This window comes from Oryctolagus cuniculus, chromosome 6 (assembly GCF_051225735.1).
Source record: "Oryctolagus cuniculus isolate XC-2025 breed Fujian yellow rabbit chromosome 6, ASM5122573v1, whole genome shotgun sequence".
In the NCBI taxonomy this organism is placed as follows: Eukaryota; Metazoa; Chordata; class Mammalia; order Lagomorpha; family Leporidae; genus Oryctolagus; species Oryctolagus cuniculus.
In genome coordinates, this window is record NC_142872.1 from 138,410,615 (window position 1) to 138,434,343 (window position 23,729).

The window sequence follows — 23,729 nt, forward strand, 5'->3', positions numbered from 1 at the left end:
GGAGAAGCTAGGTCAAGGAGGAACTTTGGAATCAAGTTAAGGATATCTTGTTTCTGCTTGTTTACCTTGGAACATCTTAGCCTGGCTCAGGCTGAGGCCAGGAACACAGATCTCAATTTGGATCCCCCAACACGAATGGTAGGTACTCAAGTAATTCAGCCATAATCTGTTGCCTACTGAAATGCACATTCACAGAAAGTTGGATCAGCAATGGAAGAGCTGGGTCTTGCAACCAGGTACTCAAGATATATGATAAGGTTGTCCCAAGTGGTGACTTACCTATTGTACTAAATGCCTACTCACCTTTCAACTTTTTTAACCCACTGTTTCCAAATATTTATTTTGATTTTCTGTATCTGCATCTGCACTTGGGTGTCAGTGTCAACTCCCAAAACATTCAAAGAGATTGGTTTAGTGAAGACTAAAGAAAGAAATTTATCTAGCATAGATAAAGATGTTTCTTCTAGTTGTAGTAGTTTGATACAAATTTTCCGTAAGTACATTAAGCATCTTCATAACATCCTTAAACATTATATATTTCAGGTTAATAATTTGGGAAATAATTATATTGTCAAAGGAGTAGGTAGATCGACTGTCATCAAGAGTTCCAGGCAGGGGCTGGTGCTGTGGTGTAGCGGGTGAAGTCACAGCCTGCAGTGCTGGCATCCCATATGGGCGCCAGCTCCAGTCCCGGCTTCTCCACTTCCAATCCAGCTCTCTGCTATGGTCTGGAAAAGCAGCGGAACATGGCCCAAGTACTCGGGCCCCTGCACCCACTGGGAGGACCCTGAAAAAGCTCCTGGCTCCTGGCATCGGATTGGTCCAAATCAGGCTGTTGCAGCTATCTGGGGAGTGAACCAGCAGATAGAAGATCTCTTTCCCTCTCTCTGCCTCTGCCTTGTTGTAACTCTCTTTCAAATAAATAAATAAATTTATAAAAAAACAAAAAGAAAGAAAGAAGTCCAGGCAAAGGGCTAGGACTGACAAGGTTACTGGATATTCTCTCACAATGAATTGGTAAATTGGCATTGTGATTTATAATTCAGACCCTCTGGGTCTGTGAGTGAGGATCAGTATGAACTGGTCTCCTAAAGCTTGAAAACTTCCCAAGCTAGCTGACAACATTGAATTTTTAAACCAGAAAAGCTGGTAAGTGGAATCTAGATTTGTATCTCAAGTCCAGACATCAGGGATGTCTTTGACAGCACATTCTATTGCCTCTATGGCACATTCAACCCTTTTTTTTTTTTTTAATTTTTTTAAAAAAATTTTTTGAGAGAGAAAGAGAGAGAGAGAGAGAATGTCTTCCATCTGATGGTTCACTCCTCAATTGGCCGCAACAGCCAGAGCTAGACCGATCCGAAGCCAGGAGCCAGGAGCCTCTTCCAGGTCTACCACGCAGGTACAGGAGCCCAAGGACTTGGGCCATATTCCACTGCTTTCCCAGGCCACAGCAGAGAGCTGGATTGGAAGTGGAGCAGCCGGGTCTTGAACTGGCACCCATATGGGATGCCGGCACTTCAGGCCAGGGTGATTACCTGCTGTGCTACAGCGCTGGGCCCTCAACCCTTTCAACTTACATGCCTATTTCCAATATTCTCTGTCTCAAGACAATTACAGTAGAATACACATGCATGTACACAAATAGCACACTACGTATCTATCATATCTTCTACAAGCAATGAAGTTTTTTTTTTTTTTTTCATTCTCCCTCTGCCCTCTGCCTTATTTAGTTTCCTAAATGTCTCACACGTGTGCTTTTGGGAAAAACCCTCCCCAACCCCCAATATAAACACATTCCCCTGTACTACTACCTAAAACGTTTAATAGGCATTGTCAAGTTCCTGCTTGATTGTTTTACTAGTTTCTGTGGTTCACAATAAACTTCAACCCCCTACTCAACCACATGTTTTAGCATACTGCAATCTAAACTCCCCAATCTACATTTGATCCTCTTCTTATTTTTTCTCATACATATTTTTCCCTCACTGTTCACATTTTTTTGAACAGAAATTTTAGCAGAATTTGTGGTGCTGTGTGCATGTATTTCAATTTATTCAACTATATTCACAAGTGACTCTCAAAATATTCAATCAATATGGCACGGGCACAGACCAGTCAGAACTGATGCCAGGCTAGATATTATTCCTTTAGTTGTTGAAGGGAAGGATTTTGGAAAAGGATAGGAGGCCAGAGAATTGTAGGGTCATTCAATGAGATTGAAAATGGTTATTTGTCAATAAAATGGAAACATTTCAAAAATCAAATAAATTGAACTGTTTTACCAGATGACTATTATTTCTGGATTATTTGACCACTCAGAGTATTCACATATGCTAATAAGATGAATTAAGCATTTCTGTTTCTTTAGGCATCCGGGAACCTCAGTCTAGGAGATAGTTCTCTGATACATAATGGGAATAAGCATTTATTGAATTGGTGTCAACATGGAAATACAAGGCCTAACATAATCTGGTCTCTCTCTGCTTCTCCATTTTCAAGCCCAATAGTTTTTTAAAAAGATTTATTTATTTATTAGCAAGTCAGAGTTACACAGAGAGAGGAAAGGCAGAGAGGGAGAGAGAGGTCAAGAGAGAGGTCTTCCATCCAATGGTTCACTACCCAGTTGGCCACAATGGTCGGAGCTGTGCCGATCCAAAGCCAGGAGCTTATTCCAGGTCTCCCACATGGGCAAAGGGGCCCAAGGACCTGGATCATCTTCTACTGCTTTCCCCAGCCATAGCAGAGAGCTGGATTGGAAGTGGAGAAGACACATCTCGAACAGGCCCCCATATGGGATGCCAGCGCTTCAGGCCAGGGTGTTAACCCGCTGCGCCATAGCGCCGGCCCCAAGCCTAATAGTTTTTTCTTCCATAAGAAAAAAAAATATATAGTTCCTTGTAGAAATAATGTACCATATTTCTATCTTTCTCTGTGTTGTTCTCTCTGGCTAGAATGTCCTTCTCCAACTAGCAAACAACTGCACTTTCTCTGAGATTCAAATCAAGCACCATCTAATAAGGAATATGTTTCTGACACTGTTACCCCCATCTCCCAGATCAGCTGCTTTTCTGCCTTAAGTGTGCCTCTGTTCTTTCACAATACCCTCACAAATTGAATTTTCAGTTATATAACTGTTTTTATAGTAGTTTTCATGTTTTTCCTAAACAAACTCTTTAATTACTAAGTCCTTTCCTGTGATCTCCTGAAGATAGGAACCATTGTTTATATAACCTGTTTAATCAGATTCTAGCTCAAAAGACTAGAATTACTATAATTAGTGAATAACTGCCATATACAGGAATATAATATACATCTCTACTTGCACTGATATTAGAATTATTATTAGCATATTTGTATGAATTTGGAGGCATTAAAGAGGAGCAAAGGCATTGAGTAAAAGGGACAGCAAGTCATTAAGTATCCATAGTTCTAATTAAGCACAGCAAATATACAAGATTGATATACTAGATCATTCTACAGATGAATTTTGTTTGGATCATACTGTGCTTTAAACCTTTTGGAATTTAACTATCTTCAAGAAGGCATGGATAATATTCACCATACTATACACCATCTATTATTACATATTAACAAACACACGGTTTCATTTATGCTATTTACCATTGAATCAAAGATTTAATTTAAATTTACAAATAAAATAAACATGATTTAAAATAATTCTGATCTAAAATGTTGCTAACAGAAGCAATATAATAGAGGAAATTTTGATATTTTAGTATATTAGATAGCTTCAGTGAATTTGGAAAATATTCCAATTATACATCTGCTTTTTGAATTTTACCTTCTCAGCAAAGTATATAGACTGAAATATTGAGTTAATAGAAACTATATGAAAATATTATTTAACTCTTTCAGTTCAAAGACTGGAACCACATTTCCATAGTGTGAGATGTGGACCATCTGTCTATAAACCAATGAGAAGCATTTTTACATTTAACCTATTTTAAAGTTTGTTGAGTTTTCAAATAAGTGAGTTGTCTCAAAATGTTAGTGCTGATTGTTTTGTTAGGTCTAAAGGAGATAAATCATATGCATTACCAAAGTAGAAAAGAAATCTGTGTTTTAATTATAATCAGCACTGGAGTGCAGTGTTAAACAATTAGAGATCATTATACTATTCTGAAACATTAGTTCGAGAGTGTCAAAAATGATGAGTATTCTGTGTTTACCAAAGACTGCCTGTGGCATGCTATGTGTTTTGTGAATTATTTATCTTCTACCTTTAATCTGTCATAGTGTGAAATATTTCAAATGTGACCCTGCATGACAGAATAATAGAAATGCTATATGTAATGAGTTCTCCATAAAAAGTTTTCCAAAATAGCTATGCATATATATAGGGAATTGTATTATTATTTTTCTTTGAATTATTTCAAATATTCTTACCTATCAACTCTAAATGAAGACTAACAATTTTATAGTGAAACTTTACAGGTAACGTTTACTCCTGCGTATGACTATTCAGGTTCATTCAAAAAAGTACTTTGTACCTAAATACCAGTAGAGAAATAGAGTGAAAAACTGATTTTCTAGCATTTGTAGTGAACTGAAAAATGTGAAATGCCTTGGAAGTATTTATGACACATTGATGACAGCAATAACAATGGTAAAACTGCCCATTGAGCATATGCTGATGCATTAAAAAAGAGACAAAAAGGAAGGAAAATTCAAAGGAAGAACATAATATATCACTGTTACATAATTCTTATCTTACTTTGCAGGAACACACATAAAATAATAAGAATTTATGTTACATTTATAGTTAGCTATAGAACTTACTAAAAATACATGAATCCATATACTTCTATGAGCACATCCAGAATGTCAGAAAGGTTAGTGATATTTTCCTATACTTTACTTCTCCAACTTCTAGTTGCAGACTCTGAATTTAAAAGTTAATTTCACATATATTTTGAATAGAGTAGTTCCTTGGAGACCAAGATTTTCATTTGAAAATATAAAAAAAAAATGACGACCAGATAGCTTAAATAACTTGCTCAAGGGCCAATTAGTGGCAAATAAAGAACTAAGTCCAGTGCTTTGGAGTCTCAGTTTGCCTTTTCTTCCACTATTCCACAATAATTGTCTAATCTTCTCCTTAATAATCTTATTATTGTTATTATTGTTACCATCATTGACTGTATGGTTTTGATGCCAACGGATATTAAGTCACCTGATAGGACAACTGTTGAACTTATCTCAGCAAAACAAGACAAAAATAGAAACAAACATAAATAGCAAAAATATTGATATATTGCAACATCACAATCAATGTTTAAGCCAATTGTTGAAAAATGTTTAATCTCTGTTTATGCACCATATTTTCATTTTCTTTCAAAAATAAGCATAATTTGTTTCCTATAACTGCTTTAAAATCGGAGAATTATGAAACTTCAAAATTGACATTATTACACAATGAATGCAAATAGACATTCAGCATGTGAACCCAATAGAACATTTGATAGTTATTTTGAAAATTCAACAACACATCGAGAGTGTATTATTTTCTTAATAAGTTTAAATATTTTTTCTTAAACTGGGAAGAGAATAAAATAATAGAAAGACATGACATATATAACTATTATATGATACACATAAAGATTGGCACTTTATAAATTACAGTTTCTGTCTGAAACCATTTTTGATGTTTAACTCTGACAACTTTAAGCCCTACCACTTATCCTTTCTCGGTTACCCTACGTCTACACAAACTGATTAGGAGACCTGAGTGATTCATCTTTGGTATCAGAAATAAAACTTCTGAGGCTTTTATTTATTTGAAAGATAGTGATGGTGTTGGGTGATGGGGAGAAATAGGAGCAAGTGGACGAGGAGGAGGAGGAAGAGAGAGAATTCACTCCGCATTTTCCATGTAAGTGGCAGAGACCCAGTCACTTTCAGTGACTTGATCTCAGGAAGTTTAATATGAAATCTGGATGTCCCAAGCAGGGGCTTCACCTACTGTTCCACAATGCTTACCCCTGATACCAGAGGAACATACAAATCATGCAAGTACTGACCTGTGCACAGGAACCCTCTCCACCACTTCCCCGTAACTACAGTAAGACTTCCATCAGTCTCCTTTCCTTACTCTCTCACATACTTTTTGGACCTCTTTGGGTGTTTGCCCTGCTCCCTCCAGAAATTTCCATTATATGAGTAACAAAACATTCTGTATTCCACAGTGCTTGTATGGCAGCCCCAACAATTGAAGCTGAGAGATGAGTGTCTAGGCAATGATGAACACTATCAGAGGTCTCTCTTCTCTTCTTTGGATTTGGTTACTGACTCTACTAAGTGCTGTTAAACTTGAAGCTATTCTGCTCTGTGCTGCATTTTTCTGAGTGTCCTCAAATATTTATCACAGACTGAATCAAATAATGAAGTTTTTATAATCAGCATTTAGAAACAGGACTTAGATTCCCTTTAAAATACCACAAACTGTGTGTCATGGCCTGGAATTTTCTGTGTATCTGTGTCTCTCTCTCTCAATCATATGACTCCTTTCCAGGATAACTGTTACTAATGCTAGGTTCAAAAGAACAACTCTTGCATCTTGTTGTATTAGCCAGGCACTGTGGCTCTTCTATATAAAAGTGAGGGAAACTACTGATACCCTGTGCAATATATCAGCCTGTTTGGTGGCCATTTTATGGAAGAGCAGTTATAAGTGGTAGGCTGAGTTCTAAACTCCTTACAGAAGATGACACAACACAAAACATCTTTGCTAATAGTGCTGCCCAGGCATCTATTGTAACAAAAATTCTGATCCTTGGCCTTACAGAAGAAAATACTCAAGGCACCCACATGGCACACCCAAGAAGTTAATTCGAATCCAGCTTCATTCTGTAAAGCAACCATTTCCATGAGGAAAGCCCCTAGTCCTGATGTTATTGATAACATATATCTCATATTAAAAGACATAAAATTAAAGAGGCCATCTTTCCTCTGAAGTATTTACAGTAAGTATCAAAAAATATAGAAGGCGAATGAATAGAAAGTTGAGAGAGTGGGTGAGATCCATAATCCGACTCAATTAGAAACACAAAATTTACCAAAGGAATTTATAAAGAAATAAAAATGTCTCTGATTTTGTTCCTTTACATCATAGATTCCGAATTAAATGTAACATCTACTGAGATGCACCAACTGGCAAAACTCATGAACTAGCAACACAGGGGCCCAGACTACAGTTATTCTTGGGAATTCCACTAAATTTAAATAAGGCACAGTCTAAAATCTAAGGGAGTTATGAATAATGAACAAGGAAGTTTACTCCACCTTAATTTCATAATTATTATATTCTTATATAAAAATGAAGTATCAAATACTTTAAATATAAAATATAAAAAGCCTTTGTTATGTGCTAGCATTGTGAAGAGGGTAAAGCCAATGCCTTGATGCCGGCATCCCATATGGGCACCAGGTTGTGTCCCGGCTGCTCCACTTACTATACAGCTTCCTGCTAATGGCCTGGGAAAAAGAGCAGAAGATGGGCTTGGGCCCTTGCCATCTATGTGGGAGACCCAGATAAAGCTGGCTTCAGCCCCTGGCTTCAGCCTCTCCCAGCCCTGGCTATTGCTGCCATTTGGAGAGTGAACCAGCAGATATAAGTTCTCTCCTTTCCGTCTTTCTTTCTCTCTCTCTAACTCTGACTTTCAAATCAATCAATAACTTTTTTAAAAAAACCTTTATTAATTTTCATAAAGGTCCTTTCATTACTGAAAAAGCTACATCAGGAAAAATAAAATGATTTGTTGACCTAATGAACATACAGAAAGAATTTTAAAGCAATTTGTCACTAAAATATGGGGAAAATTGGATATTTTGGATAGTTGGAACATAAATTAAATAAATAATGCTGAATAAAATAGGTCATTTTTTTAAAGTAAAGACTTTAAGAGGTTTATATACAACAGCAAAGATCAAAACCAAATTACCACATTTTAAAAAATCCAGATGTTTCTTAATATATATACATTTGGAGATTTTGTGTGTGCATCTTGGTTTCAATTTATTTCTTTGGATTCTCCCTTCTAAATTCTGAGACCTAAATTTTCAAAGATTATTTTTCCATAGACTAATAATTTATGCAGAAATATGAATGATATAATATTCTAAAGACAAATTGCACTTAACCATATGTAATTACCAAAGTCTAACAGCTGGAAAGAAAACATTAAATTTAATGAATGTAAAAAGGAATTAATGAGATAGCTCTTAACTAATTATCAATTATTTTAATATAAAACTATGGCAAATTGAAATAAAAATATTTATAATCCTTATTATGGGTAATATCATAGGAAAAGATGTTATAAATTGATTCAGATAAAAATATTGCAGTGGGAGATAGGAAGATAAAAATTGTGAATATATATAGTTTGTGGAAGATAGAAGTCCAAAGTGGTAACAGCTACTTATACAAAGTGGCCCCTCCAAAAGCAAATGACAAATGGTTTTAGTAATTCTATGTGCCACTAGTATAGAGTAGACTAGACTGACATAAACTTTAGGTGTTTTAGGGATCTATGAGTTTAAAATATATGTAACTCAGAGACTGTACCAATAACAAAAGACAGGAAGGCAAATTCGTTGAGCGATTATAAGGAAGTTTTATATGCATTGCCAAGATTTCACATCTGAAAACTAGTCTGAAGAAAAGGTAAGTTGCATTCCCTAAAAAATATGCTTTCAGTGGGTTTTCTTGGAGGTGAAACTATCTGGGTGGCTGAACACAAAATCACGTCACGATAGACTGGCCTGAATTTCTCAAAATGTTTTACCTTTTGGAGTTCTCTGAGAAATCTGGATGTCAGTTTTTAGCCTATAAAGTCAATATTTGATGCATACTAATATAGCAATGTATATGAAGATTTTTAATTCCTACTACCCTTGTAGAACTGGATTGTGAACCTGGCTCCTATCTTAAGCCACAGAGCAGTCCTAGACATGGAAGGCATTTGGGGATGAATCAATATGAACCAATAGGTGGGATCTCTTTCTCTCTCTCACTTCCTTCTTCCCTCCTTTTCTATTACATACACACACACACATACACACACACACACAACCTGCCTCAAACATATAAAAAAAGGAAGGAGATGAGAGACACAGAAACAGAGACATGTGAATAGAAGGAAAGGTTTTGTGAAGATAGAGTCAGAAATCAAAATGATGTATTAAATTCAAGAATATTGAATATGCAAAATCATGTAGATGATATTTTATGTGTGATTAAAGGTATTTTCATGGGTATTATTGATTATATTTGATCTTTACGTCATACAAATAGTTTAGAATCTTAAACTATTTGGAAAATGTAATCCTAATGAATGAACTGAGTAAATCTGATAGATATTCTGCTAAATAATTTGAGTCAAGTTCTAAGAGGGTTCACTATCTAAGATATAGAAGGAATGAATGTAATTTTAGATTAATGAAAGTGAGAAAAATATAAATAGTAATATATAAGAAGTGATATCAAAATGTAATAAAAATAGTCAAACGTGGCAAAAGAAGGAAATTATGGCAAAATGAAAATGATGGGAAGCAGAAATAAAATAGAATTCTATTTGAATATATCAATGACATTGCTTGAATATTTCAAGACAAAGACGTATAGGTACAAATAGGAAAAGTCAACAGAAAATATTTATGTAATTTTACTATCCTAAACTAAGAAAATTTGTAGGATCATTAGATTATTGGACATCCACTGTAGATTTGAAACTCAAAATATTTGTTATCATGCTTTAACTAAATAATTCAAATAATTGGTTTATTTTTATCCATATAACCTTTAAGACTCTAGAACAATCCAAGTCATCTTATTTTTGTATTGGAGGATGGAGACGGGGATGTTCTAAATGAATGGGAACATAAAGAAAAGCGTGTAAGGAATATGTTCTGTGTTCCACAGCACAGTGGGTCGATTATAGCTCACAATAACCCACTATATATTTTGTAAAACATCAGAAGTGAGGAGTTCAAAAGCTTTAAGCATAAAAAATGGATAAGAAGATGGAAATTATAATTATCATGACTTGATCAGTACATATTATATGAATATATTGAAATTTTATACTGTATCACATAAATATATATCTCTATATGCTAATCAAAATTATATGAGAGTCTTCTGTACATTTTTATGCATTTTGAATACAAGAGAAAAGGAAAATTATTTTTTAAAATAAAAAAGTATGGTTATGTGTGTGTGCTGTCATTTGCATGTGTCCTCCAAAAGCTGGTTTGTTCAAAATTGCACACCAAGGCAGCAGTGTTGTGAAAGGACACTTGAAGTCACTGGGTCATAAGAGCTTTGCCCTTATGTCTAGAATCCATTAATGTATTGTTAAAATAATGATTGATTCTAGGAGGGGCTAAAGCTCTCTTTGGTCAGCTTGCTCTGACTCACCAAATAATGCCCTCTGCCAAGTTTATGATGAAGATAAAAGCCTTCAACAGATACTGTGCAGATTCCAGTACCTTGTTCTGGGACTTCCCAACCTCTAAAACAATGAGTTAAATGACCCTCCACACTTTATACCTTACCTAGTTTGTGACAGTGAATTATAATAACCCCAACAACAAAACAGACTAAAACAGTTCATATGTGTGGCAGTGTATACTTGAATTATTATGTGCTATTGCATCAATCACTTACATACTTTTTAATATTTGATTATAACATTGTCCTTTGTAGTAGATAATTATCATTACTATTATAGAGATGAAAAAAGTAAGACTCCCACTGATCATGTAATTTGTCCACAGAAAAGGAACAGGAAAGTTATCGAGTTGAGCCTGAACCCAGAAACTGATGCCAATATTGGCATTTTGAAGCACAGTGATATTGTACATGATGATAGGAGATACACACACACACACACATATATAAATACAATCTCATCTACTTCTCACAACTCTGCTCTGTAGACACAACGATTTACATTTTATAAATAAAAAGACTGAGTCTCAGAGAGATTGTGTAACTTGTCCAAAGAGAGACTAATTTGTCCAAAGAGAGATGTGGCAGGCTAAAATGACTAAGTATTGTATATTTTTATGTAGTTTGAGATAAAGATTGATAAAACATTTATAAAATAAATCAATTTCCTTACTAATAATTCAAAGTACAATCTATTTTATCCATAATGCAAGACTAATATTTTAAAAAGTTAACATTAAAAACCGTCCACTATTTTCTCATTATTTTTTACAGTAAAAGGATTTATTTCAAGTTATATCCATCTGCCAAAATAAAGATCCCATTATTTAGGAATTTGAATGTACTTTTATTTTGATCATTATTTTTTCCTTCTCTTTTTGAGGATGCATAGTCTATACTAAATATCTCCAGGGTGACCAGAATATCTACATGTCAGGAAATAAAAAGCCTAATTTTCCTCTTTCTCATTCTTTTGACCAGGCGGTATCCCAAGAACAGAGTAGAATAAAACAAACCAATGGCTTCCAAAGAGGACCCAGAGAACCATACAGTTTTCTGAATAATCATTGCTAGGATTCAGTCCGCAGCCAGGTAGCATTTTTGGCACCTGGGGACCATAAATCTCTAGCAAGAGATTTATGCTCTCTTGAGCACAAAAGAAAAAAGGGTAAACACAATTAAGTCCAAGATAATTTTCTGTCTAAACTGTCACTCTCTTCACTACCAAAAAGCTCAACTGATTCAACCAATCTATATGTTAGGGAAAGGAAATATTTATAGAGCACACAGACACCTTGCTAATGCTGGTATCGTCAATTTATTTTGATGTTAAAACGCCAGGTACAATACTTCATTTCTGGTGACAGTATTCTCAACTAAGTTGAGGATCTCAGACTTGTTTCAGAGGGGACTAAAGGAGGATATTAGGTAATATCTGGTTTTAAGAGAATGGACTGGAAGCATCAGCTTATTTGATATATCAGCAGGAGAAATGTAAAGTCAAGATGTTATCCAACAACATTTAACAATAAAATCCATGTCCTGCTAAAATACTGAGTCATCCAGACCCAGACATTCATGACAGCCATAACAAATCCTTTACTATGTAACATAACGCTGTAAATCTAAATTCCAGAGCCGACGAATTTTCACCCTTTCTCCCATATTTTAATTGCTCACTAAATTTCTCCTGCCTATCCACCCATGAACAGAGTTTAATCTGAATTAGATCCAGCAGGATCTCATATCTAATACTTTTAGAAACTAGATAAGTGACTTCTCAGACTTGTGATCAAGGAGATGTGAAGGCAGCAAAGGACATATTGTCTTCTAAATGTCAATGCAGAACAGATCCTCAGGTTGACAAGATGAGCTGAAATGTCCTTTGCTGTCTTTTATATTCATTGCTGTTCCAGAACTAGATGCTTAAAACAAAAATCTCTCTATTTTGAAATGTGTTAATAAACTATAAAACAGACATGATTGTTTTGTAAATGTTTGTTGTATAATCGTTATTCTATTTTAATTTAATGCATATTTTTTCAGGCAGACTTCGCTTTATCCTCCGGTAATTTTCCATTGTATGTAATTCCAATATAAAGGCACTTGCAAGGTTATTCAATGTATTTATTTTTAAAAATTAAAAACAATCCTGTTTTCATTTTTATATTGTTGTTCACCTGTGTACTTGACTGTAAATTCAGATTGACTAAAATGACTTCAAAGTTTTATTATTACAAAGCTACTATCTAAAAGAATTGCAGAGTAATTTTCTTTAAAAAATAATTTTCATGTAGTGAAAAATAAAGCAAGTCTGGAGTAAAAGTCTACATCATGAGATGAATCTTACTTACCAAACTCCTTGGGAACCGCTATAGAATAAACACAATTATGTCCCACACTGTAATTTTTTGGATAGTTTGGTGAAAGCACTGTGCCTTCAGAACCTGTTGAACGACTTCCACAGGGTGCTGGAAAGTAAAAATGATAAAAATACTATTTTTAGAAAAAATTAAAGTTCAGGCCATACAATCTTCATATAAAATGGTTATTTGATTATAACATATATGATTTATTTCCATCTTTTATCAATATACTTCAAATATTTTCAAATTAAAAAACTTTGTACATATAAAATTTTATACAGATTTCCTGTTATCCAAAGCAAAATAATATAATAATGTTATAACAGTGTTATCTCTAAAAGTAATAGTAGACGCCTTGCTTTCATTTCTGATAAGAGTACAGAATTAATCATCTCTTTCATAATGATGACAAATTACATTTTCAAGTGGGAAATTATTGTCCTTATTGCCAGGCTTTGAAACTCTAGTCATATGTAACACTGATTATGCTTCTGTCAAACTGAGCATTTATATACACGAGACATGGATGGTTGTACCTATATGTTTACCCACTCCTCTAAATATGCTATTTTCTCACTGATCTTTGTCAGTTTATATAGTTTTCTTTGAAATCATAGGAGTTGCTGATGATTTCTTTAGGTAGACTGATTCACTACCTCACTACCTCACTGCCTGAGGTAGTGATTGTTCATAAAAAAGATGAAGGTGAAAACATGGTTTCTGGAAAATTTGTAGATGATGGCTCTTTATGAGCAGAACAGGGATGAGTTCTCTGAATTTTGCTACTTATGGCACTTTAGATATTTAATATGTTGTTCATCATTGATATGCTCTAAGTGAATGAGATCATTCAGGAAAGTATGAGAAATGAGAAACAGACAGCCAAATAGGAGACTGAGAAATTCCAAAAGTTTAGGATCAAAGAGAAGGAGTATGGAGAAATCAGGCTCTTGGAAGCTGAAAGAAAAGAAGGTTTCAAGGAAAAGAGTGTTGAAAAGTGGCCAATGAAAAAGGAGTCCTGGTTCCCTTGGAATCAGGAGTGTAAAGCAATAGGGCTCTTCTTCCCCCTGGCCTATAATTTCCATAAGGAAGGAATTTTTCAAAGTAAATCTATCTGCTGGGCCCACTCACTTATTCCTTAGCAGCAGGAGGTGATTTCTGATTGTTGAGCCTGGGACAAATATTTTTAGTTTTCTTCCAGTTGGGAGGCTTCCTGCCTGAAGTACACACTTACTGATTTGCTCATCTACACTGTAAGATTTTCAGGATGAGTCCATGGTCAGTAGCCTATTGTTTATCAAGATTAAAGCGAATGGTTTTATTTCTCTCAGACTGTCCTAATTGACTTTGAACTTTTCAATAAGTTTATTATTCCCCTCAAACACCAAAAAGAGTGTTAGCGCTGTAGTTTCAATGTGAGAAGCTATCTGCAAAGTCAGCCAGGAAGTCAAGTCCAGGCCATGGACCAACACAGAGTTTTACATTTTTAGTACTACAAACACAACAAAAACCACAGAACATGCAATAGAGAGGAAATAGAGGAAATAAGGAGCATTGACCTAGAGATAAGATCAAAACAAAAGTGGAATGATTGGCTTTAAAAACTAGTAAGTGACTTGAGAAAAGGGCAGAAGGAGGCTAAAAGTACATAGCTTTAGGTTTTATGTCGTAATTTATTTGAGTTAATGCTTATTTTCCTTTAGAAGAGCACTGGATGCAGGGTGGATTAGGTGCCTACAAAAGAGTTATGGGAGTTTGGAAAAAGTAGAAACTTTAGATGGATTCCTGGCCAAAGTTCAAAAATACAGCAATATATTTTAAACACATGAATGTACAAAACACAAAGAATACGTTATATGGAGTAGAGTGGCTAATTAGTGTTCAGCCTTCTTTCTGTAGTATTCTGGTGAAGGGTAATAAATACTTCAAATTTAAACATACTAAAATTAGAAATCTGCACAAACAACAACAAATTGGCAGTGATGATAATAACCAAAGAAGCATCATTCTCATCACTCATTATTGTTTGAGATAGCAGTAGTCAGGTGCATTCTTATTTCAGCACTGATAACTTTATTCAACTGATAATGCAGCTGATGAGAAAATCTTTCAAGAATGAGTAAAGTGTTTTATGTTAAATTTTTTTTTGATTTTAAGGTGCTCTAAAATTAAAATAGTTTAAATGTACATCACAAAACTTATTTTTACACTTGGAAACTATGAGCAAAAATTGGAGTTTTTAATTCAAATTTAGTTCTATTACTTTATCGTGAACTTTCTGCTATCATATATTAATATGTTTCTGGGGCTGGTGCTGTGGCAAAGCTGGCTAAGCCTCCACATATAGCAGTGGCACCCTATATGGACATCAGTTCTTGTTCCAGCTGCTCTTCTTCTGACCCAGCTCTCTGCTGGTAGTCTAAGAAGCCAGTGGAGGAGGATGGTCCAAGTGCTTGGGCCCTGCACCCACATTGGAGACCTGGAAGAAGCTCCTGGCTCCTGGTTTCGGATCAGCTCAGCTCCAGCCATTGTGGCCATTTGGGGAAGTGAACCAGCAGAGAATAGACTTTTCTGTCTCTCCATCTCTCTGTCTGTAACTCTACCTCTCAAATAAATAATTCTTTAAAAAAGTGTTTCTGACGTGCCAGGGGATTCCAATTCAATCCCATCAAGGTGGCATGTACCAATGCCATCTCACTAGTCAAAGTGATCAATTTCAGTTCACAATTGCTCACACTGATAGATCTAAGAGTCAAAGGGATCACATAAACAAGACTAGTGTCTTCTAATACTAACTGATAGAATTAAAAGGGAGAGAACGATCCAACATAGGAAGCGGGATACACAGCAGGCTCATAGAATGATAGATGTCCTAAACAGCACTCTGGCCTCGGAATCAGCCCTTAAGGCACTTGGATCTGGCTGAAGAGCCCATGAGAGTATTTTAGACATGGAAAGCCAAGACACTTTGGAAAAACAAACAAACAAAAAAACCTAAATGAAAGATTTCTGCAAGTGAGATCACAGTGGAAAGAACGGGCCATTAAAAATGGAGGTACCTTTCTCTGAAGGGAGGAGAGAACTTCCACTTTTACTATCACCTTGTCTAAATAAGATTGGAGTCGGCGAACTCAAAATGCTTCCATAGCCTTGGCAACTCAAGACAAGAGCCTAGGGTGATTACTGATGCCATAAACAAGAGTGTCAATTTGTTAAGTCAACTACAGGATTCACTGTGCATTTACTCCTCATGTAGGTTCTCTGTCCTTAATGTGTTGTACAATGTGAATTAATGTTATAACTAGTACTCAAACAGTATTTTACACTTTGTGTTCTGTGTGGGTGCAAACTGTTGAAATCTACTTAATATACACTACATTGATCTTCTGTATATAAAGATAATTGAAAATGAATCTTGATGTGAATGGAATGGGAGAGGGAGCGGGAGATGGGAGGGTTGTGGGTGGGAGGGAAGTTATGGGGGGAAAAAGCCATTGTAATCCATAAACTATACTCTGTAAATTTACATGCATTAAATAAAAGTTAAAAAAAGTATTTCTGAAAACCTATTAGCTATTCTGTGCAATGGGTGTAAACAATGGACGGACATATAGTTTTTGTTGGAATTCCTTTATATAAACCTAAGTTTTGCTTTTTACAAAAACAAATATGTAAGAGTTCACTTTTTTTTTAAGGGAATGAGTTTACTGGAGGAAACCCTACAGACTGGAGGGAAGGGGCAAAGAAGGAAAAACAGGGAGAAGGAGAGTGTAAGAGAGAGACAGAGACAGAAACAGAGGTCAGGAGATGGAGAGGAAGAGAGAGAGAGACATGTTCAGGAGCAGGTCCTTTTAAAACTTTGCCAGGGGTGGCCAGGTAAGCTGAAGCAGCAAATCCCATTTAATCACATATAATTATGGCAAATGATACTTTGTTATTATGTAGTATGTTTTAATATACTTAAGAGAAAATTAATCATGTTCTCAAACACAGATCTATTGTAATATGTTTTATTTTTATAAAATAATAGCTAGATGAGGACAACTCCACTGATTCCCCATATTGTTTTCTAGAGTCTTTTCCAATTCTCATTGCCTGTTTTAATTTAACTTTATTGACTGGTAGGAAAAAAAAAAACAGTGCTTATCTTTCTGGCTTTTATCAGTGAGAGCTAAAAGCAGTTTAAGCCTTTAATTCTATGCTCACTTTTTGCCATTTGTCATATACTTAATCTATCTGTGGGCCTTTTGTCAAACTAGCTGGTTTTTTTTTCTCTAAATAGCCTATACTACTCAGTTGCTAAAAAATATTGGAGGCAACTAACTTATAAAGAGAACTAGCTAGTTCACTGATTTGGATCAAAGACCAAATGGCATGGCAGTGATCTAATGATATCCCATTAGGCTCTAATTCCAGAATATCATAATCAATTAAGTTTCCACTTTTTTCATACCATTAACATAAGATTTTAAGGACTAAACTAAGTTGAAGAGGACAGATATTCAGAATATAGTACAGCTTATATCCATTAGTGTGCATTAAATCCGAGGACTCACTTGTTCTTGACTATAACTCATGTGGTACATAAGTCTGTATTTTAATAGTGCATTTGTGAAACATATGAATTATGAGAAAAGATAGTTCCAAGAATAAGTGGAAAATACATAGATAAAAGAATCAGGGTTTTCATTTTTTGTGAAAATTGAGCCTTACACTTGAAGAATGGCATGTCTTTCTCACAAACTTACTTGACCCTGAAAAAAATTCTTGTTTTTTCCAAATTTCACCTTACAGGCCCAATATTCCTGAGAACACACTATTCAAAAAACCAAATTAATGATTCTAAAATGTGCTACCATTTTACCAATAATTTTAATGTTTATTTAATTATTTGTAATCAGTTATGGCTTTCCAGCAATAGAGAACCGTGCTTTATGTATACATATAGAGCCAAAGTATTTCAGATATTTAAAATATTAAACAGCCTATTTATAAAATATCATTATTATTAACCCCCTTCCCCAATTCTTGCATCCAATACGTCATTGATTTGTTGCTTATACTCCTACTTAGCTTATCAGCTTCTCCCTATCGTTGCTGTCACTATAACTACTACAATCCAGACTCCCACTAGTTTTTCCATGGACTCTTCCAACAGACTCCCAGCTCTACTCTTCACCAATAGCTCATAACACTACTAACAATTTTTCCAAAACATGTCTTATCATGTTTCTTTTCTCTTTGTAGGACAGTGTTTATGCATAGTTGCTTCTTTATGAATATCTGTTTGATATTTAAATGAACTGTGATTTCAAAACCACTTAATAATAAAAAAGATATTCCACCATCATCATATAACACAGACATTTCTTTTGGTTGAAATTACTCTGGAAAAGACACTTAAATCCAATATAGAATTCATAGACACTCTGAAAAATACCATACAAGCTTTCTATGTAGGTGTAGTAATGTGATATATATTTATCTTTAAACATTAGAAGTAAACATCAACAGTAAGATGCTTATAAAATCAGAGCCATATGGATAGAGTTTCGCTGAGGGAAGAGAACTTTATGCCTACCAATTCATATTTGCCAATCGATGCTAATATTTTATCACTTTGGGGCACATGCTCACTAAATGAGTAAAATCATACAGTTAACCTCCTTTTTTTATTTTTATTTTTTGACAGGCAGAGTGGACAGTGAGAGAGAGAGACAGAGAGAAAGGTCTTCCTTTGCCGTTGGTTCACTCTTCAATGGCCGCCGCAGCCAGTGCACCGAGGCCTGCACTGATCTGAAGCCAGGAACCAGGTGCTTCTCCTGGTCTCCCGTGGGGTGCAGGGCCCAAGCACTTGGGCCATCCTCCACTGCACTCCCTGGCCACAGCAGAGAGCTGGCCTGGAAGAGGGGCAACCGGGACAGAATCCGGCACCCCAACTGGGACTAGAACCCAGTGTGCTGGCGCCGCAAGGCAGAGGATTAGCCTAGTGAGCCGTGGCACTGGCCACAGTTAACCTCCTTATTAATTTTCTTTCTTTATCTCTTTTTAAACTTCTTTAACATTCTTTTTTAGCTGAATTACTATGGTATGATTATGTATGTATTACGTGTGTAAAATACAACTGAACTGCATATATTTTTGTCTTACAGGGGACACAGATGGTATTATCAGAGAAATAAGGGCATCAATCAAAAAGACTTTCATTTTCATTTGTGTTGCATGAAGGAGAGGGCTGATGAGGAAAGAGAACAAGATGTAACTTAACACTGAACGAAACAGAAAAATCTCAACTATATATATGGAAGACATGTTATTTGAATGTTCTGACTCATATTTTAGGCATAAACATACAGCTAAATGGACAGAAGGACCTCCCATTCACTGTTTTATTCCTAAAATGCCTGCAGGGATCACAGCCTGGGCTGAGTCTGAAATCTGGAAGTCACAGGGTCAATAGGAATTTTAGACTTTGTAATACATACAATGTAGCTTTAAGCTATTTGCATTTTCAATTCTGTCTCTTCACTTGTGTAATGTATAATTTATTATCAAATATATATTTTAATAAAGATTAGTATATAACATATAAATTATTCTCAGAAAGCAAGTTAGTTACTTTAAAAAGTGATGACTTTTGCAGGTCACAGAAGAACAATGTGATATATTAAATCAATAATTTACTAGAGGTGACCTGTGACTCCTTTGGTTTGAAAGAATTGCTGTACCTACAAAACTACTTGTATCTTCTAATGGATTACTTATTCCTTGATACAGTCTGATTGAATGCCCAAAAATATAAATCCTAGCATAGAGTGTGTTTTCAAGTATTTTTTAAGAGAAAGCCTTTCCTCCATTTTGTTGCAGATTGCAGGAAACTGGAAAACATCATGCTGGGTGAACTAAGCCAGTCCCAAAGGGACAAATTTCATATGTTCTCCCTGATCGGAGACAACTAACTGAGCACCAAAGGGGAAACCTGTTGAAGTGAAATAGACATATGAGAAACAATGACTTGATCAGCCCTTGTCCTGACTGTCAAGGAATAACTTACTACATTATTCCTTTTAGTATTTTTCTTTGTTCTACTTAATACCATTGGTTAAACTCTTTAATTAACACACAATTATTCTTAGGTGTTTAAATTTAACTGAAAAGTGATACCTGTTAAATATAAGAGTGGGAATAAGAGAGGGAGGAGATGTATAGTTCAGCACATGCTCAATCGGACTTACCCCTAATAGTAGAGTTAGAAATGTGCCAGGGGATTCCAATTCAATCCCATCAAGGTGGCATGTACCAATGCCATCCCACTAGTCCAAGTGGTCACTTTCAGTTCATAATTGATCATAATGATAGGACTAAGACTCAAAGGGATCACATAAACAAGACTAGTGCCTACTAAAAGTGATAGAATTAAGAAGGAGAGAATGATCTATCATGGGAAGTGGGATACACAGCAGACTCATAGAATGGCAGATGTCCTAAACAGCACTCTGGCCTCAGAATCAGCCCTTAAGGCATGTGGATCCTGCTGAAAAGCCCATGAGAGTATTTCAGGCATGGAAAGCCAAAACACTCTGGCAAAAAAAATGACCTAAATGAAAAATCTCTGTGAGTAAGATCCCAGTAGAAAGAACGGGGACATCAAAGAAGGAGGTACCTTTCTCTGAAGGGGGGAGAGAACTTCCACTTTGACTATGACCTTGTCTAAATAAGATCGGAGTTGGTGAACTCAAAATGCTTCCATAGCCTTGGCAGCTCATGACAAGTGCCTCGGGTGATTACTAACATCATAAATAGGAGTGTCAATTGTTAAATCAACAACAAGAGTCACTGTGCACTTACTCCCCATGTAGGATTTCTGTCCTTAATGTGTTGTACTATGTGAATTAATGGTATAACTAGGACTATAAAATTATTTTGTTATAATTTCATTTTCATTTGCATTAATTTTGATATATTCATATTTGCACACCAGAAAATTATAAGGATAATACTGCTATGAGTGTTCTCTTATTTCACCTACTCACCTAAAAAAAGCAAAAGTCAGCTCACTACCCATGAATTAGTTTATGCTATGTTTTACGCTACTTTTTAATGCTATAAAGGCATCAGAATATAATAATCCATAATCAGTGACTCATATCCCACTTTAATGATTCAGTAATATCAGTTTAATGGTATATGAACTCTTACACCTGCCATTTCACTAGTTGCTTGGATTCATTCAAAGGGTATGATCTTAGAAGAGTTATTCTATAGCAAAGGCCAATGAGTAGCTATGTTGCTTGGATAGGCCTTCCTTGACACTATTCAATTCTATTAATAATAGTCTTGAGAATGTGGACATTAATCTATGATACCCATGTCATTCATTTTTTAGCCCCATTTAATATTTTGAGGTGCAATTCTCATACTATAAAACTGAATGTTCAATTGTACAAAGGAGTGATTTTTATCATATTCACAAGATGTTATACAACCAACACCACTATCTAATTTCAGAACATTTTCATCAATGTCAAAAGAATCCCAGTTTCCATTAGCAGCCACACCCCACTCCTGCACTCTCAATCCTTGGTAATTATTAATGTGATTTTGTACTAAACAGTGTATGGAAAGATAATTTCTTAAAATTGAATTATTAGCATTTTTAGACCAAGATTTATTTTATCACTTAGATGATGTCTTCTTTCTCTGAGTCATTGCTCTTTAGTGATGCCAATCTTTTATTATTTAAAACATACTTGAAGCAACTAATGTTAGTCCAAAAATGACTTTAGTGGGAAAAAAAGCCTGCTATAATTTAGTCACTCATACCAAATCTCAAATTTGCCTGCTGAAGAAAGGCTTCTCTAACTTCAATATTTATTCAGAAGCTCCTATTATTCAGTATTCTATCACTTAAATTTAGGACACTGAGTATGGCTTAAATGATGGGTTGATTTGTATAGCTTTTTAATGTCTGTATGTATCTCTACAAGATCTATTAAATCAAAGCTTTCATGTCATCATTCGTACTTTGAGATGTTAACATAGCATCTGTTTATATAATAGGTTGCCAATAAACATGTTATATTAAGGAAAATACATTATCAATATCTTGCCATTAACTAAATATATGAACTGTAAAATTGAAGATATTTACAATACTTTGAGGTAATACAGCAGAATACAATATAAAATTCAAAGCACTTCGGAATCACAAAGATTTAGGTTTAAATTCCAGCTATTTATTATTGACTGAAAAGTTTAGGTTAAATTCCAGCTATTTATTTACTGAGAAAGTAGCCTTTGGAGGAGATCAAATTATAAACTGGAACTGGAACAGGAAGTGTTTGTTAAATCAGGAATATAGTGAAAGCTTAAGCTAAATTGATTAAGAACATGTCTTGACCTACTCCAAAACCTTCTAGAGGCAATATAATGAGGCTTTTGTGTGGCCACATAAAGATGAATTAACCTCATCATTCCCAGGACAGCACAAAGCTGGGAGGAAACAGCAGAAGGAACCACCTTAGTATAGTATTCTTGCCAAATTCCTCCTTCAAGAGATAGGAAGGCCTTTTATGTGATCCTACACAGGGCATTTTGTTACTCCATAGGAAAAGCTTTGGGCTTTTATTCTTCTTCTCTTTATTTTCCCTAAGCATCACGAACAGAGTATGGTCACCCCTCCATAACTGTGGATTCAATCAAATGCAGATAGAAATGTTTAGGAGAAAAATAAAGTTTCATATGCACTGAACATGAGCAGTCCTTTTTTTCTCTTCTCCCTTTTTACCATTCACTAAACTACACAGTTTAGCAACTAAATAGAATCCATATTTTCTTAGGTATTATAGTAATCAAGAGAAGATTTTAAGTATACAAGAGTATGTCACAGGTTATATGCAAATACAATGCAATTTTTTATAAGGGACTTGAACATCTGGAAGCTTTGGTATCTGGGGGAGACCCTAAAGGTCACTGGTAGCATGGGATGATGGTACTACATTCTAGTGAAAGAGGAAAATACAACTTCAATTCAACAGTTTCTCAAGGGGTGAAATCATTTTCTGTTTATTGAAGGTCAAAATGCATGATGTCCTCTACTTCTTTCTATATTTTTATTTTTAAAAAGTCCAACAGGAAAACAAGAGTCAACAATTCTAGAAAAAAAGGAGGGGAATAGGGTTCATATTGTCTTTCCTTTATAATCCAGGGACTCTTATACTTTTTCCATAAATTTGGAAGGGGATGAAAATTGTCTATATTTTCTCTAGACAGCAAATGAATATGTTTATTCTGAATTTTAGCATTTCCTTTAGTTATGAATATAGATAACAATGTATAGTATATTAGAAATAAATAGAAGCTTGCATCAATATAAAACACAAATATTTTCTTATTACATTATAGTTGTTGCAGGTAACTCAAAACATTGTTAATTCACCTTGTTATTGAACACTGCAACAGTCACAAGTCTTATTAGTAGAACTTGTAGTTTAATGCAGTTGTTAATAAGCATAAGTATCTTTATATCAGAAAGTTTTGGTTCAATTATAATTTTATGTACTTTGATAGTATCTTCAAACATAATTTGTATTTTCCTTTTAAGCTTACTTACACAATTTTATGCACTTAAAAATGGTGATTCTAAGAAGGTATCCATAGGACTTATCAAAATATACAAAAAGTCTAGAAACTCCTTTTCTAGTTGGATTGCTCCCAAACTACCTTTATTTCTGTGTGTCATTCTCTTATTTATGCTTTCCTACAGGAGAGTATGGTTCATTTATTTTTAATTTGGCTTAAGAAGATTTTAAAAAATAGTTGTATTGTGGGAACTTCTGTTTCTTAATCTTTTGTTTCTTTTCCTAACAAGATAGATCCATGAACCA

The 23,729-nt window shown here is 34.9% G+C and overlaps 1 protein-coding gene across 3 annotated transcripts in view; it reads right to left on the minus strand.

The window, feature by feature from the left end:
* Positions 1-23,729, minus strand: part of CSMD3 (CUB and Sushi multiple domains 3) — a 1,281,859-nt gene that overhangs the window by 242,211 nt on the left and 1,015,919 nt on the right. For all 3 annotated transcript variants that reach the window (XM_051844770.3, XM_051844772.3, XM_051844771.3), the window contains one exon: positions 12,832-12,948. In XM_051844770.3, coding sequence (XP_051700730.2) covers positions 12,832-12,948 — 117 coding nt within the window. The remainder of the gene's footprint in view (positions 1-12,831; positions 12,949-23,729) is intronic.